At 45.4% G+C, this 18375-nt stretch overlaps 1 protein-coding gene across 7 annotated transcripts in view; it reads right to left on the reverse strand.

Annotated features, from left to right (window-relative positions):
- WDTC1 (WD and tetratricopeptide repeats 1) overlaps nt 1-18375 on the reverse strand; it is a 380833-nt gene that overhangs the window by 206861 nt on the left and 155597 nt on the right. For all 7 annotated transcript variants that reach the window (XM_078682616.1, XM_078682614.1, XM_078682619.1 and 4 more), the window contains exon 6: nt 7917-8104. In XM_078682616.1, the coding sequence (XP_078538742.1) occupies nt 7917-8104 (188 nt within the window). The remainder of the gene's footprint in view (nt 1-7916; nt 8105-18375) is intronic.

Here is an 18375-nt window from a genome sequence, read left to right on the forward strand (position 1 = left end):
TTCAGATCGGAGGGAAGCTAGGCTCGCATATCAAAGGCAGTGTGCTCTTTGAAGTTCCCTGCCTTGACATGCTAATTTACTATCAATCCTTTTATAAGAAGGTGTAAACACCTCCTGCCAGAGCAGGCATTGGTCTGACCTCTATGAGCAGGGCTCTCACCTTCTAGGGGGTCAGAAACTCATCTGTGGCAGCAGGCTGAATAGGACCAGCCAGTCAGAACACTAGAGGACTAGTAGATTTCAGAGAGTACCTCTAAGGTACCCTCTGGGTGCAGGGATTAATAAATCCAACACTGGAATCAGTGTGGGGTTATTAACATGAGGTGGTTGATACCAAACACCATAGATTTCAGAGAAGCCATTATGTAGCTGGGAAACTCGTTTAGACCAGTGTCCAGTACATACTTTAAGATGGCTTCCATGCTCACTTGTAACTTCCAGCAATGGAACTAGACATTACAAGGGCATATCTGCTGATGCAGATTATGTCCTTACATGTGCTATAATGCACCCTGCCTTAGGGCTCCAAGCCTTCGGTAGGGATGACTTGCATACAGCCCATGCAGTGTCTTTGGCATGGCACAAGTGTGCCATGTCATATTTTCAAACGTGGTTTGCACCATGTCACGGAGCCTGCAATGGCAGTCTGTGTGGAAATTGTGTGTGGGTCCCTTAGGGTGGCATAAGATGTGCTGCAGCCCTCTTTAGTACCCATGCCCTAGGTACCATTTCCCTCTGGACTTAGAGGGGTGCTTAAGTAATTTGCCAATTGTGTTACAATTGGACATTATCTTGTTTTAAGGAAGAGCACTTGCACTGAGGTGTGGCTAGCAGGCCTCAGTGCACTGAATCCAGCATCTAGTAGCTAAAAAAAAAAAAGAGTAAAAAGTGGGGGGACAACTGCAACAAACCCCAGGTTTAACAACCAATTATCGAGGTATGGGCATAACCAAACACACAGGCATCAAAGGTACAATAACACTGGTGCCATATACTTTGTATATATTTTCGAAGAGGATGTGAGGCCAAATACGAGAGCTCTGAATTAGTAATGGTGACCGGACACTTCAAATCTTAATTTCCAATGTTTTTATTGGAGGTCCAATGATATTAGGTATTCACTTCATTAGTAGCTACAACAATTCCTGCAGTGACCATGCGGAAAGATTGTCTCAAGAAGAAATTAGATGATGTAGTTCTAGGGTGAGCTGCCATTCTGACACTTTTTTCTTGATTAGAAAGAACCTTAAGTACAGGCTTACGTTTTGTTGAGGTTTCGAACCTAGTTTGATCGTTCTCTTCCAACACAAGGATTCACTATTCAGCAAGCACTGATGATTTTGCCTGATCATAGGCGGCAGTGCCTGTGGGGGACGTTGGCTATATGCCGGCATATAGCTGAAGTGGATGAGAATTCAGTATCCGCCAGATACTATTGCACCCATTCAGACCCACAGGCCAATATCCTTCAGCAATGGGGTCAATTGGTTGGGAAACAGAAGTAATAGCCAGCGTAATTGACAAAGGCCTGTGTCTTGCGATTTTGACTGGATTCCTGCACTGACAATGCAGATCGTGGTAGGATACTGGTGTTTTATAGGGTTGTTATTGCTGCTGTCCAAAGCATTGCAGAAGGTATTGGGTCTACTGAGTTTGTTACAGTTGGTATCTATAGTTGTTGGCAAATGGGCTAAGGATGCTAATGTTGTAAGACACCAAGAGAGATGGCAGTGTCTGTATCAGTGTATATAAGGACGTTGTCAATATATTCACCAAACAGACTCTCCAACAAGGGACATATGAAGTATGTGATTTTGAACTTGTGGCCTGAAAGACGTTGTTCTTAGCCAGCTCCAGCTACGAAGAACTGCAGCCCCTGCTAGCTGCTTAATCCAAAGTTAGTTCCATCGTACGTCTAAGAGGCTGCCAATACTTTCTCCCATTCGCGAAGAATAATTTTCGCTGTCTGCTTCTTGGCGTAAGGCAAAAGCTTGATTTGGGGTTCTATACCGGACCACATTTGACAATCAGATCTACTTATGATGCCAAGGACATTTGCAGCTCACATTTGAGTGACAGCCATAGAAAATAAGCTCTTACTAAAGTCGCCCATTCTCCTGCCCTTTTTGTCTTGGGGGAGGCTGTCCAGTGTGTATCCGGAGTGCTTGGTCTCTTTTGGGCCACTTGCATGATTACACCAGAGTGTTGTCTGGCACTTAGTTTTCTTTTCCAGCCTTGAAATCAGTGCAGCTACTGGTGTTTGCATCAGTTGTAGTCCCTTTGCCTGATGTTACCTATAATTGATATGGCCTTTACTGATTTTTTTGGGCTGGATCGTGAAAACTTGTAAAGGATGCATTCTGTGCACATAACTGGTAGTTCAAACTTCTTAGATGCCATTTCAGTGAGGACATGAAACCCGGTGATGTCATTTGGTGGCAAATCCATAGATGGTGGTGTGGGGGGGAGGGGGGGAGGTTCAGCTACTTGGACTATGTTCGACTCACTTCAAGGCCAAATGGCTTCCAGAAGATCCCCTTCTTCTACCACATCTGAATAATGATTAGCATCATACAATGTAAATCTGACAGGCCCTTGTAATATATGTGCCATCAAATTCAGGACTTGTGGCCAAGGAATTTTCATGCAGTCTGGCAGAAGATCTAAATATGGAGACTTTACAACCAAGGGGCTATGTTCAAGGACACTGTTTGTTGTACATGTCCTTTGATGCTGCCTGGGGAGAAGGCTTGCACTGGTTGGAGATCCCAATAAATCAAATGCATAAACACTGATTAAGTTGGAAACTCTCTTGCCCACTTCTGCAGATACCAACATAAGGAACACGGCCAATACTTTTCATAAATTAAGCCCAAATGCAAAGATTCTGCATTGATAGTTTTATTCCAAATCCATAGATTAGGGAGTGTTTGCTCTAAAGGTGGAAGGATGAGTGGCTGACGTAAAAAATAAATGGAGAAAACTAATCTTAAACTTGCCGTTTCTAGCATACACATATCTCAATATTTCTTTCCAGCTCAAAAGCAGCCTTTGAGCACCACCCCGAATCTCGACAGCACTTTGTGCGAGTAGGGTACTGAAAAGATGCATTGAGTTATGAGCTATAGCTTCATGGTATCCTCACTGTTATACATGATGCTGCCTGGCCAGACAGACTACTGCAGAGGTTGAACCCTTTTGGTATACCCTCTGAACCCTTCCCACTTCAGGGTCACACTCACTCCATCACTGAGTTTAATTGCAACCTCTGGTAGCATACACTAAAGCTGGCGAAACCATGCCATGAAACCCCAATCCCAAGCTCTCCTCCATTCCCAAAAATATAATTAGCTATAAAATGAAAAATTAGTATCTGTAGAGGCTTGTGATGCCTGCAATGGCGCATCTTCTTCAACCATGTGTCACCAGTCAAATTATCATGGATCATCCATACGCTGTTATGCAATCACACAACTGTTGACACTCCTATGCTCAGTCAGTGGCTAAGTACACAAATACTCTTTAAAAATCTAACAATTTTCTAATAACACAAATACAAACTACTTTTCCTGCATCTGAAAAAGAAAAAATGAAAGGAAACGTTGATTCATTTGAGATTTTTAACACGGTCTTCTACCATAGGAAAAAAAGCATGAGGCAGATCTGTTTGCAGGAAAGAGGAGCTTCATTTCTTCCAGTAAAAGTAAAGCTTGATGAGAAGGCTTTTCAGGAAAATATTCCTTAATTTACTATACCCCTCCCGTGGCCCGTCTATCCTTTCCACCCAGAAGGACTACCTCATATGCAGCTCTTAAGTCCATGCAATTGGTCACAAACTTAACACCCCAGCTGCCTAATGTGCCTGCACTCCCAATTCAGAAGAAGGTATTGACAACATCTTAAGTCTGACTTCTAAACAAAGATAGAACACCAGGTAAATGCGTCCATTGTGCACAAAATGTTACCAGACAGGTATGGCTTGGTGAGTCAGAGGTCAGAGGGGAGTCGCCGATCAATGTGACAGTAATGAAAGGCACTGTCATAGCTTTAACAATATGGAGTCCTCGGAAAAAAAGATCTGGTGTTTAGGTGAAAAATCACTATCCAAGGCAAAATCGTTTAGTACCTCCCTCTTCATACACTCTTGGAATATCAGAGTATCAAGGTAATACGTCTTGAAACGCATTGTGTTCATGGACTCTGCTACTCCGATGCTCCCTTGTGAACTGGACAATCTATTGCTCTATTAATGGGACCTCTAAATACTGAGAAAGTATCCATTACATTGAAAGGTTATCACAAGATATTTACCTAGCATTAAGAGTGCTCCAACATGGACAGCATCCCACCATAAAGAGAATCTGCCCCGTATTATGGAGCTTTCATGCAGCGTCAAGCTTTTTACCAACATTAAGATCACTTTCTTCTGAAATCAATAGCAATCCACTAACTCCAGGAGATCTTTCTCCACAATAGGGAAGAAGGTTATCTCATAGTAAAACAAAAAAAGAGTTATCGGAGGAATTCTTGAATTAATCTCAACCACTGGAAATTACTCTGGATGCATTTCAGGCAATTACACACTCTAGAGACAAGCCAGTCTTGACTGTGCCTCAAAAAGAATATACCACCCTGAACTGCCTGACCAGGTCTCCTCCAGATACGAATCAAAGCATCAAAAAGGAGTCAGTTTCTCCTTCCCCCCCAAACCCACAGCCAAACCCCCCACCCCGCCTTTTCATCGCTTTTCGCTATTGCTCAGAGATCTTCTATCCAACACAGAGATCTCCCTATTGTGGAGAGGTTTCTCAAACAAGATACTCTCTGAACACCAGAAGACTGGGTTATTGATCTGAATCTGGAACAGGCTTCAGAAAGAGGGTGGCTTAATACAGAGAAAATAATTTTTTCGCACGAAGCTCAGGTTAGCACAGTTTGCCCCAACCCGTTACCGGACAGTGCATGTCCTTGAAGAAGACCCCTCACTCACCAACCTAGTTGGTGACATGCTTCATCATCGGGGTCCCACCCCATAGGCAGAGTGCCCATAGGGTGTGCTGCGACACCTGATTACAGTGGAGCGGGTATCTTATTCGTTTATATGTGCAAAAAGTTACAGTGATAGGTGTGTTAAAAAAGGGCCAAAGCTACTCACTACAAGACTTTATTCTTGAGTGTTTGAACCCTTATAAAATCAGTGTGGCACCTGTGCCTAACTAGGAAGGCTTTGGTGTCTCAAGAAGTGTGATAAATTAAAAATAGCGAAGTGTGCTATGTGATTTAGAAAAACTAGGTCTACATGTTTCAACCATTTAAAAATTATTGGTTTTCGTCAGGACCGTGGAGATTGGATGGGGTGGTCCGCACACGCTAAGGTGCGTCCTGCCCTCGTTCAATTTAAGACCACAAATAATGGTCTGGTGTAAAAATGTGTCTTTTCCTGGGTCAGGAGAAAAACACTTGAAGCGGTGACTATCGCTTCATGGGCATCGGAGTATACAAGACGGCAAGTATCCGTCACTTGCGGCTTCTGCTCATCTTGAGTTAAAACCTACTTGGTCGTTACTCAGGATGCCCCGTGGAGACTCCACGGGGCATCCTGAGTAACGCAGGACGCACCTTAGCGTGTGCGGGCCACCGCGTCCAATCTCCACGGTCCTGACGAAAACCAATAATTTTTAAATGGTTGAAACATGTAGATCACATAGCACACTTCGCTATTTTTAATTTATCACACTTCTTGAGACACCAAAGCCTTCCTAGTTAGGCACAGGTGCCACACTGACTTTATAAGGGTTCAAACACTCAAGAATAAAGTCTTGTAGTGAGTAGCTTTGGCCCTTTTTTAACACACGTATCACTGTAACTTTTTGCACATATAAACGAATAGGATACCCGCTCCACTGTAATCAGGTGTCGCAGCACACCCTATGGGCACTCGGCCTATGGGGTGGGACCCCGATGATGAAGCATGTCACCAACTAGGTTGGTGAGTGAGGGGTCTTCTTCAAGGACATGCACTGTCCGGTAACGGGTTGGGGCAAACTGTGCTAACCTGAGCTTCGTGCTCTAGATACAGAAAAAATTATTTTCTGTTTTTTCTCCCAGGGGGTACTCCTCCATTGTTGCTACATTTAACCCCGGGGACCAGGAGTTCCCACCACACATAGCCTGTGCAATTTCCCTTACTCTCTCCTTTGTTATATATATAATGGCTTAATACAGAACCTGGAACATAAGAGGGTAACAGGTTGAGAATTCTGATGAGGCAATCAAATCAAACCTCAGAAGTTGATTGGGGGTCGGAACCTAGAAAGTGAATGAAGTATGTGAGGAGGCACCCCATAGATGTGCAGCCCCGCTCTCTGCCCTCGGAATCATTGGTGAAGAACCCACTAGGAAGAAGTCACAGGCCACTGGATGTTGGTAATGAGTCACTTTACTTAGAGGCTGACCTTTTCGCTTGCCAGAATCCTTGTCACTGTTTATCCAAACAACCTCAAAACTACTGTCCCTAAATGCCTGCTTTCATCTTTGTAGTGATCAGTTGGAAGACACTAGACAGACAGAGATTGGACACCCATTTCATATTCCCACATCAACCTCCCAACTCATCCTTCACTAATGAGGGACAAGTCTTTTGGAATGCAGGGGTAAGTGGCATCCAAGGAAAACAAGGGTTCCAAAAAATGTGAATGCAGTCTTAAGAGAGCCAGCAAGGTAATGAACCTAAAAGAGTTGAGTTTTCTGTATACATTTAAATAAGTGTTACAATAAAACGTTTTTTAAGATGCTTCAAGAGAGGTCGAGTCTTGAGCTTACAGTTAGGAAGATGGCTTGCTAGATAATTAATCTCACCATATCTACCTTCGTAGGGTGCGTTGAAATTAAAGAACACAACGGAGGAAACAGCAAGTACCAGCTAAAGGTTTTCACACTCTAAGATTACATGATCTGGCCTCCATAGCAATAAAAAAAAAATACAACACTGCACACCTGACCAGGCCATCTTCATGTGCTGCCCAATGTTTTCTCACAGGGAACCATCCTTGGTACACCACAACAGTAGCCACACAGGAGAAAAGAGCTCTCGCTCGAGGAGCCCAACTCTTAGGGGCATGCTAAGACCTATTCATAACACTGCTACAAAATCAGACACCAGAAAATGACACTCCGAGCCCGCATCTGGCTCCCTAGTCTCTCGGACAAAACAAATGTACACATATGCAAACATAGCTGACCAGACACTCTTTATGGAGTGCCACAAAATCAGGTACAACAGGACAAAGATGTTGTGATTAAACCATATTTACAGAGCTCTAAACTGACAGGCCTATCCTCAGGGGTACCACAAATTCCCATTTTTGTTTTTAAATGATCTAATCTTGTCCACACTGATTTGCCCCGTATTTGTAGAGAGCGGGGCAGTTTTACCTAGGGCACTGAACCAACCCTGGGTATAAAAAGATACTGGTTTTGGGTGCAAAACAAACCACATTTAAAAAACGTAGGCTTAAAAGACCAAGGTCTGCTCTAGAAGGATAGGTTGCTGAACCCTACATAATGGTCCCAATCAGATCACTTGGTCACTTTACGACCTGTGCTAATAAATCCACAATCTCAACATTTTAAATGTCTTCCTTTCATTGTTTTCATAACTACAGTCAACCCAGTAGACCCCTTCAGTTTATGCAAGTGGAGCAAATTCGGCCTGGAAGTTCAAGGTGATACCAATTCCAAACATCATATCCCATTCCGGCTTGCTGCAGAGAAGAGGTTTCCTGGATGCTCCAGATGCAGTAACATGGCAGTGGAACCGAACAAGGAGGCCCATCACAGGCACATAAAATACTTTAATTGCCCAGCCCTTTCCGGCCGACACCAACACTCACATGAAGAAACATATCAGGCCTCACCTGACTACACCATCTTCAGCAGCGCTCCAGAAGGTGTTGGGCCACATAGGTGCTGTGACGATGCGCTTCACTCGGTTCGTGTGATCACCGAACATGTGGATGGTTTCCTTGGCAGTGAGGTCATGTACATGTACCTTGCAGTCCGCAGCCCCTGTGATCAGAATGCGGTCACCTGTCTGTGGCAGGAACTGGAGGAATCAGAAAGCAGACAAACTCACGGTCAGAACATATAAAGAATGGGTCCAGCACATATCTGCCCGGTTGTATAATAGAAAGCACAAAAGAAACACTGATATTCAAGCTACTAAACATGTGTGCAATGAAGGGCAGAGCAGGCAAGAGAAACAAAGGACTGGTACAGATGCAGAGACCGAATGTAAAAGGGTAGCTGTATGAGAAGTAGGCAATCAAAAGAGGCCCTGATGTGGGTCCACATCGCTGAGGAACTATTTGGCTGCACAAGTTAATGAGTAACAGATTTGGGAATTTATAAAGGCCTAGGCAGTAATATATCTGTATATTGGAACACATTTTAAGGCATACAGCTCTGCTTTTCAAATATGGGAGGACCCAAAAAAACATTTTATTTAAGATCAACCTGGCTGTCGAGTCAAACAGAATATCACTTTTTTTTAATGGCGGGTAACATTCATTTGGGTTTCTATTAGTCTTTATTAATATTTTACTAAATGTATGACCCAATGGAATGTTGACATATCCACCTATGAACTCCTACCTTCTAAAAATCCATTGCACAACTCCCATCGGTCACTTCCGAGTCCACCACAAACCCCCATATTCCTAATAAAGCGCTTATAATTTTCGTCTCACTGTACCACTTATTACGGTTTCATGTCCTCAAAGCCCTCTTTGAATCAAGATAGGCAGATATCCTTGTCCAGAAGACCCAGCACACTGTTCCTTCGAGAGAACCAGACCTCTGGGATCTGTGTTGCAACAGCTAAGCACAGATCCCCATAGTTTATCAAACTTTCATTCCCTATCTGGAGTACAATAATCCAATTTCTTGTGTAACCAAAAGTGACCCTTCCCTCCAGACTCAAATTGCAAATGACGGGATCTGGTTGCACCCACATCCCCCCAAATCCCACACCAAATATGGCCAATCTAATTTGCTTTCCTGCTAGCAACAATAGGAAAATAGCTTTCGATTCCCTAACATGCAATGGGCAAGACTCAAAAGTTGGTCTCAGTAGCAATGTAACTTTAAATTAAACATAAGTTACTTGGAACAGCACTTTAGATACAGTTCATCCATAGCATCCTTTTCCTTCATATACATCATATATCCTTCTCTTGATGGACAGGGCCGGATTCTGAGCCTTAGAACTAAATAATGAAGAATGAATGCAGGAGTAGCTTTAATGGCAACAATCCTGCTTGGCTTCATTTCCTGAGATTCACATAGCTCTACCAATCAGGGTAATAAACATATACCAGTATAGGCAGAACAAATGGTAGGGGGACAGAACTAATAGTAGTGAAGTTGCACTGTGAGCAATTTATTCTCACCTACAAGACGCTTTTTCTTCACAATGTGGGACTACGCTCAAGCAGAATGGACCAGGATAGAACCCAAGATGACTATTTTAATAATAACCAAATATTTTTTTCAACATAGATTTGGAAAAGTAAGACTCTGCTCTAGCATGGCTGTCTGAAGTGTGCTCAAAAAGTGTAATCAACACAAACAACCGCACTGATGGGGATTCCTTGAAATAAACTGCAACCCCACAGCTTATTTTCAGACAAACTTGATTGCTTTTCCAGCCTCCTGAGGCAGGATTAGCAAAGTATGACAAAATACTTTCAGCTTGATGGCAAATAGCACTGTTAAAAGAAACAAAGCACTAGTCCACAGGACCAATTGATACTTTGCAGACTGCCATGAAGGGCCCTCTCTGCCAACATTGTTTGAAGATTGCAGATTATTTTTTGTCAAGGTAAAGCAACTAAGGACAGAGTTTTACAAGTCACCAGCTTAACGTCACTAGTTAGCATGGCTAACTTCACTAGTTAGCATGGCTGAAATCTACCAAAATGATAAACAAAACCAAAACAGTTGCTGGTTTTAAATACACATCAGCAGCAATCCCATTTCTTGGAAACGCCTTACTGAATAACACAAAAGACTCTACTTCAGTGTTTCTACAGGTTCAAATGGAAAATATGAGATTTAAAGAAACCAGTTCGTTGGACAGAAGGACCTAGAAAAACAAGTGATGAGCTACTTAAGATACTTTTCCTCTCAAACTTGTGAAATGTGATCAATGAATGTTTGTGATGCTTGTGTTTCAGCTTGTGTCCCCACCGAAACAAGAAAGACAGTCACCCACGCACTAGTCACTAGCCGTCTAGATTATGGAAACACCCTCTACGCCGGAACCACAGCCAAACTACAAAAAAACTCCAACGCATCCAAAACGCCTCAGCCAGACTCATACTGGACATCCCCCGTCAAGCTCACATTTCCGGTCATCTGAAAGATCTCCACTGGCTTCCCGTCAACAAGAGAATAACGTTCCGTCTCCTCACCCACGCACACAAGGCCATCTACGACCTAGGACCCGAATGCCTCAACAAACGACTATCATTCTACATACCCACCCGCCAACTACGTTCATCCAGTCAAGACCTCGCCACAATCCCGCGCATCAATAGATCCACCATGGGTGGAAGATCCTTCTCCTACTTAGCGGCCAAGACCTGGAATTCTCTCCCCACTCACCTCCGCCTCACACAGAACCACCTCTCCTTCAGAAAGCAGCTAAAAACCTGGCTATTCGATAAATAATGCACCCACCCTCACTCAAGCGCCTTGAGACCCTCTGGGTGAGTAGCGCGCTATACAAATTACTGAACTTGAACTTGAACTTTCAGTTAAGTTGTGCGCGTCACTCCTACCTAAGAAACAGTCTCCCTATTTTAGAATAAAACAGAGAGAGGGTGGGAGTGGTGGTGGTGGGGGTGGTGGTGGTGGTGGTGGGGGGGGGGGGGGTGCTGGGGGCGGGGGTTTGTCCCAGAACAAAAAGGCAGAGTGTGCATGTATGGATCTCTGTAGCAGTACACATATCTGGGCCTTCCCTTCCCAGTGCATGTCCACATTTCCCACTTCTTGCCTTACCGTCTCTGTGACGGTCTTAAGAACAAGCTGGTTGTTATGACTCATATGTGTCTTTATTTCAAGTTCGGTCTTACAAAAATAATCCTATGGCAGAAGGGCTCTTCAGCTGAATGTTTCCCCAGATTCTATTGGGTAAAGTGTGCAATATTTCTTAACGTTAGGTAAGTGCTCGAACCACGTTCAGAGGGCCACAGGGGTTACTGGGCTCAACCGAGGTGGTTGAGGCTTTTGCTCCGGATGTCCCCGGCCCACCATATTATGGATCCCGCTCAACTGGGTCAAGAACCCCCTTCTGCACCAGACTCTCAGTTAGGTAGTGTAGCACGAGCAGTCAAGGCTCATTCGGCAGGAAGTGTGGATACAGATCAGTGAACATGACTCATAACTCAATGTGCACGCAGCACACACAATAAATCAACGTCCAGTCAAATACTTATTTTGCACAAAAGTATTTTAATTCTAATTCTACACATGCAAAAGGCAAACAACTTTCAATTAAACAATAACAGTCCCCCTTTGAGGTAGGCAACCTAGTAACGGTCAGGCCAACTCCGGGCTACCATGTTGCCATGTACCGGGTGTACTGTTATTCCTTCTCTCACATGCAGCAACATCCATGGAATGTAAACTACTATGCCCTGTTTACTGGGTTCCCCCTCTGGGACAGAGTCAATAAGGTGTAGGCACTTAGAATTCAAGTAGGGTTGCAAAAACCAAAGGCCTAGTTCTCAGCTTACCCGCTCCGGCGTACGAACCCTGGCAGTAGTGCAGTGCAGTCCTGGCCCGATCGGCAAAGTCAGGCTGCACGCACAGCTCCTGGCAGGTGCCAGCTCTCTCTGAGCTGCGCTTACTATCGTCCTGACGATCAGACTTTGTTCCAACTCCAACCACATGCAGTAAGTCTTGTTCTCTCTCAGGGATGGGTACAGTCTCCTGGCTCCGGTGGGGCTCAGATGGCGTCTCCTCTGTCCTCGGGGCTCCAAGGATACAAAGCCTTCCTCGAGTAGGTTGTAGCAGCAATTTGGGTAACGGACAATGACCCGAACCTTTGGCCTCAGCGCTTTTAGTGGCCCCTCATGGCATACATGTTGCCTCTTCAGCGGCCCCTCCTGGCACATGGGCTGCGTAAACTTCCCACACATGGGTGACAGCCCGATCGATGCAGCACCGCTTCTTGGCATACAGCGGCCCCTCCAAGCATACGTCACAAACTTCCACAACGCTGCACACGGGCAATGGCCCAATTGGTGCAGCACACTCCTAGATGCACGGCAGCCCCTCCTACCATACAGGGTCACCAGACTTTACAACGTCGTACACGGGTAACGGCACGATCGGTGCGGCACAGCTCCTCACACCTCACTGTGGAGCCCCACACGTCTCGGTTCCACTCTGGATATGGCTTCCTGCAACACCCTTCTCTTCCTCACGGGCACACCAGTCTTGGAAAGCAGGCAGGTACTGATACTCCAGCTTCCAGGGCAGGTCATCTTGGTTTTGCTGAGTGAGGTCCCCAGCAGGAGACTAGCATTCTAGGCCCCCAGTCCTGGCCACAGTCCGAAGTCTTGCAAAGCTCCCCCTCCTCATGCAGCCCAGCTGGCTGCTCGGCAGATGACAAAGTATGGGGTCTCAGACTCGCCTACTTGTATTTCTTTTCCAGACACAAACTGTGATATAGGGTCTGAACCTTTGACGATTTATGTTGGGGTTCTGCTTATTTGATAGGGCCATCTCTCCCCCTCATACTTCCTTTGGAATGAAGTCTATTACAGCAGGCAGAATTTTGAAACTGAGTAACCAACATGATTCATAGGAGCGACCAGAGTTCAAACCTGGATGTCGGTCACAGTGATCTGTGCATCAAAGGTTAATCCCGGGCCCACAGCCTTACCATTTAGGATTCCCCTATCAGCCCCACCCCACTCTTCCTGAGATGTTTCCAGACTATTTGCTTGTGATCTGTCATTGAATCAAAGAGCCTTTTGAAATGCACATGGAGAGTCCGGCTCCCCGTCACCTAGTGCTTGTCCCACCCAGCTTCGAGGAGTGCAGCAATAAACAATTCTGTCTAGGGGACATTCCTCTAACTCTTCATATTTTCACCAGGCAGTCCTGGGCTTCCCAAAATGGAACCAAAGATCCTCCTTGCAATGTACCAGTGCAGGCATTTCTGCACTCAGGATACATTCAATACTACAGTATTTCTGTACTGCTTCATGGTATGTTACTTTAAACACCCTCTGCAATTGCACATACGTTTACAATGTGCACACTGTTCCACACTGCACCCTCTGTGTAGTATGTCTTGCGCATTCGCATGCACTCAACATGTTTTCACTATGCATGCACTTTTACATCAACCGGACGTAAGCCAAGGGCGAGTTAAACACATAGCAGCAGAACCTTTAAAAAAGGTGAGTGAGCCTTTAGGCCTCACTCCAGCGACTCAGGGTAAAAAGGGCCGGTGACTACTAATCATTACATGGTATGCTTCCATCACCGTGCTCATGCTGTTTAACTCCTGGTGATGGCGGTTGCCTTCCATCACTATGAGGGCAGCGCTTTGGGCACCCCTCCCGGTCCAACAAGACCGCAATCCAAGAGACAGACCTATGCCATGTCGCACACACATGATACGTGCTTGCCTACGACAGAAAAAATAAATCTGCATTAGGGACCAGACACCGATACAGTTTGGCACTTAGGGCGGGGGTACATGCCTTTATCATGCAGAGGACGTTTCCGTCCCAAAGGTGAGCCTTAATGATTCTTATTCATATCCAGTATCAGTTGGCCCTGGAATCTTCACCGCCCCGTACAGAAAAAAGGGCAGGAAAGCACTAAAATGGCAGCCAAAGGTTAAGAATTGTGCTTCAAAGTAACCTATGTGTAACTTCATCTCTAATATTCCCTGCAAGTATGCAACCAGTAAGGTAAGCCAAGTGTAATATGGTCTTCTTACTAAACCCAGAGGTTACTGCACCCATACTATGATCTCAGGACGGCTTAAGTACTTGCCAAAAAAACCTCAGTGTCTCTACCTCTTCACCCCACCTCACCAGTGTCAAATCACAGACTGGATCTTGGTAGCTACTGCACTGATAATTGATCCATAGAGAATTTCTCCAGCAGTTTAGTCTCACTCTGGCTCAGCACTTTCACAGCTCCCACGTTTCCGTCTCCTATGTTCCTTTCTCCCTCTTCATCTCTCAGTCTCTTCTACTCTGGTGTTTCTTGCTTCTTCCAGCACCTCCTGGCTCATTCCAACTGCACTTGCATCTGCTCTCATGTCTCTGCTCTCCTGTTACCACCTACACTCTTCATTTCACAGGCTTTCATCTTCAAAATTTACAGAATGTACCATCATGTGGTTAATGCAACAGCCACCTAGAACGGACTCTATAGCCCCTGAGACTTTAGGGTAGGGTGTAAAGTGTCAAAAGGAACAGCATCTGGGCGAATATTAACATGCCTCATGAGCCCCACAAATGGCCTCAGACCCACAAAAGTGGAGAACTGTTTTCACCACCTTCAGGTACAGTCCTATTTGAGGACTGTACCTGGTCACATTCTCCCAGTCCAAATGCCGTGCCTCCAGCATGAGAGGTAGTAAGTTTGTGTGTTTCTTACAGCTTACATGTTTTCATATCCCAGTGGACAAGGTGATCTTATTCCCTATACGAATTTCCAAATCACCTTATTCATCGTGGTCTCTGTGCCTCCCGGTACCAGTATGTCTGTCTGTCTCTCAGGGAGCAACCTGGTGTGTCTATCCCAGTGCCTGGGTCTGTATCTCCCAGTCTACAGGTCATAGTAGTAGCTCCATGTTCTAGCACTTGTGCCTATATTTTTCTGACCCAGTGTTAGCTCACTGGCTGCCCTAGTCTTAGCATATTACTTATGAGTATATTCTCAATACCAGTGTCCATGTACTCTCAATGTCCATGTACGCTCAATGTACCAGAACCCTGTCCCAGTGTACGTCTCCCTGTACTAGTTTTCATATATTCCTGTTTCACTGCATTTGTCCCACTGAACATTGTAGCTTTTAATGTACCCTTTTTGAAGTGTCTCTCTTTCTGTTACATTGCGGTCAGTATGTATTGTACATTTAATAAGGTGTTGATTGAATTCAAGTGTTCATGTCAACCTTTTCTAGCATCTGGGTTTCCAGGTGGAAGTGTAATCCATAGTCTAGTAGGCACATCTTGTCCAGGTGTACGTATTTCACCATTCCTTTGTACATGCACTTCTGCACCAGTAGAATAGTATCCACATGGCAAAAGATATGTGTGACCAAGTCTCACTGTCAGTGTGTTCGCTGTTCCAGTGCAAGAGTCGTTCCGTCTCAGTATGCCTTTCTGCCTGACCACATATAGGCATCTCCTGGTCCAGCAGTCAGAGCTTCATGTTCCAGTGACCTAATTTCCTCAGTCACTATCCATTGCAGAGTTTCACTAGGGCTCAACACGTATGTTAATTAAGGTTTACATTTATTCAGCTTCCAAGGGTGTATGATGTGAATGAATCAAGTGTTAGGAAAAGTTCTAGCAAAAAAAGCAAGTCCTCTTTTGTTGGTAATCTAGAAGGGAGATTAGGAATGGGACTAAATCTTAAATCCCATATCCCACAGGGGCTCTAATTTCAGGCAATGCTTGGAGTGAGTGGGAGAGGAAGAGAGGGGGAAAGAGCGCAAAGAGGAAAAAAAAAAAAAAAAGGTCTGATAGGATTTCGAGACTTCTTTTTAAACAATGCGACATGACTACTCACAATTGATTAGCAGAAGAGTACATCAACTGTTTGACATGTCTCTCAAACAAATGTATTTAGCTTACAAAGTTGCAATGAACAAGTTACTTACCTTCGGTAACGCTTTTTCTGGTGGATACAGTATCTGCCTGTGGATTCCTCACCGTGTGAATATCCCCTGCGTAAGCAACATTCGGAAATTCTTTCGTAGCTCCTCACGCCGACGTGGACGACGTCACAGAAGCACGGCATCGCGCGCGGCTCCACTGATGTCACTGAATTCATAATAGGATCCCGTCGGCATAATAACATCAGTTCTGCCCTTTTTTCCGTGCCCTCGAGGCACACGGACGGACCGACAACAGTGTATATATACACAGTACAAAAAAATCAAGGTAACACACGTAGTGTGAGTACAATGCAGTAGAGCAAAAATAAACAAGACATTGCCTTAAAAACAACATGCACAATAGCAATAGCAACTATTATAGGTATACAAGGGTGGACAACGGGAGGCGGGTGCGTCAGTGAGGAATCCACAGGCAGATACTGTATCCACCAGAATAAGCGTACCGAAGGTAAGTAACTTGTTCTTCTGATGGATACATCTGCCAGTGGATTCCTCACCTTGTGAATAGATTCCTACAGCAGTCCCACTCCCGGAGGAGGGTGTCCACCCTTCTATACCAGAAAGTCTTGGAGAACAGACCAAGCGAAATGGCAGTCCCTCCTCACCTCGGAGTCCAAGCAGTAATGCTTTGCAAAAGTGTGGAGGGAGGCCCCAGTTGCCGCTCTACAAATGTCCTCTACAGGAACACCCCTAGACAAGGCAGATGTAGACGACTTTGCTCTAGTAGAATGAGCTCTCAAACCTTCTGGTGGTTCCTTACCGGCCAGGGAGTAGTATATCTTGATACATAAGACAATCCATCTAGACAGTGTGCGCTTGTGCACCGCTCTGCCTTTCCTGCAGCCAATGAAACCCACGAAGAGTTGGTCATCAATTCAGAACTCCCTGGTTCTGTCAAGGTAGGAGTCTTAGGGTCCAGACGGTGAAGTCTCTCCTCCTCCTTGGAAGGGTGAGGGGGAGGATAGAAGGTAGGGAGGGTAATGGACTGCCCCAGATGGAAGGGAGTTACCACCTTAGGCAGAAAAGCAGCCCTGGTCCTGAGTACCATTCTTTCAGCATGAATAGTCAAGAACAGGGGCTTTGAACTTAGAGCTTGAAGCTCACTTACCCTCCTTGCCGAGGTAATCACCCTCCTTGCCGAGGTAATCGCAATCAGAAAGACCGTTTTAAATAATAAAAACCTCAAGGGACACCTGTGCAAGGGCTCAAAGGGTGAACCCATTAAGAAAGTAAGGACAAGATTCAAGTCCCATTGAGGCCCAATAAAAGGAGTGGGAGGAAATTTATTCGTAAGACCCTTTAAGCACCTTAAAACAATAGGTGATTTGAATAAGGACAGCTGGTCCGGCAGGCAAAGGAATGCAGACAAAGCCGAAAGATAACCTTTCACTGTTGCTACAGCAAATCCTTGCTGAGCCAAAGAGAGAGAAAACTGAAGAATGTCGGACAAGTGAGCCTTCAAGGGGTCAATGGTCTTCTCTCCACACCATGAGACAAACCTGGACCACCTATAAGAATAGATAGACTTGGTGGAGTGCCGCCTGGCTGATAAAATAACATCCACCACGTCAGGTGGGAGAGAAAAAGAATTAAGGTTGCCCCTTTCAATCTCTAAGCATGAAGGTGTAAGCTCTGGAGGTGGGGGTGTAGAACCTGCCCCTGCGACTGCGAGAGGAGGTCTGCCCTGAGAGGGAGACGGAGCGGAGGGCACGAGGAGAGGTGGAGGAGATCCATGTACCACATCCTTCTTGGCCAATCCGGAGCTATCAATATGACTTGGGCTCGGTCTTGGCGAACCTTCCTCAGAACCCGAGGAATCAAGGGTATGGGAGGAAATGCGTAAAGGAGTTGTGAACCCCAACTCAACTGAAACGCATCCCCCAAAGCTCCCTGCATCGGATACTGGAGACTGCAGAATGACGGGCAGTGAGCATTCTCCTGAGTGGCGAACAGGTCCACCTGAGGTGTTCCCCACGTCCGAAAGATGTGACGAACTACCTCTGGAGGAAGCCTCCACTCGTGGTCGGCTGAGAACTGCCGACTGAGATGGTCTGCACATACTTTCAGAACTCCGACCAGATGATTTGCCATGAGACAAATCTGATGGTCCTGAACCCAGGACCAAAGACGCAGAACCTCTCTGCAAAGGCAATGCGACCCCACTCAACCCTTCTTGTTGACATACCACATCGCGGAAGTGTTGTCAGTCAGGGCTTGCACCGACTGACCGCGAAGGGAAGGGAAGAAGGCCTTGAGTGCCAAACGTATCGCCCGTAATTCTAGAAGGTTGATGTGAAGCAACCTTTCCTCTGGAGACCAAAAATCCATGATCTACAGGTCCCCCAGATGAGCACCCCACTCTAGAGTGGATGCACCCGTTATCACTTTGGCCACCGATTGAGGGAGATGGAAGGGCTTTCCTTGAGACAGAATGC

This window comes from Lissotriton helveticus, chromosome 3_1 (genome assembly GCF_964261635.1).
Source record: "Lissotriton helveticus chromosome 3_1, aLisHel1.1, whole genome shotgun sequence".
Taxonomy (NCBI): Eukaryota; Metazoa; Chordata; class Amphibia; order Caudata; family Salamandridae; genus Lissotriton; species Lissotriton helveticus.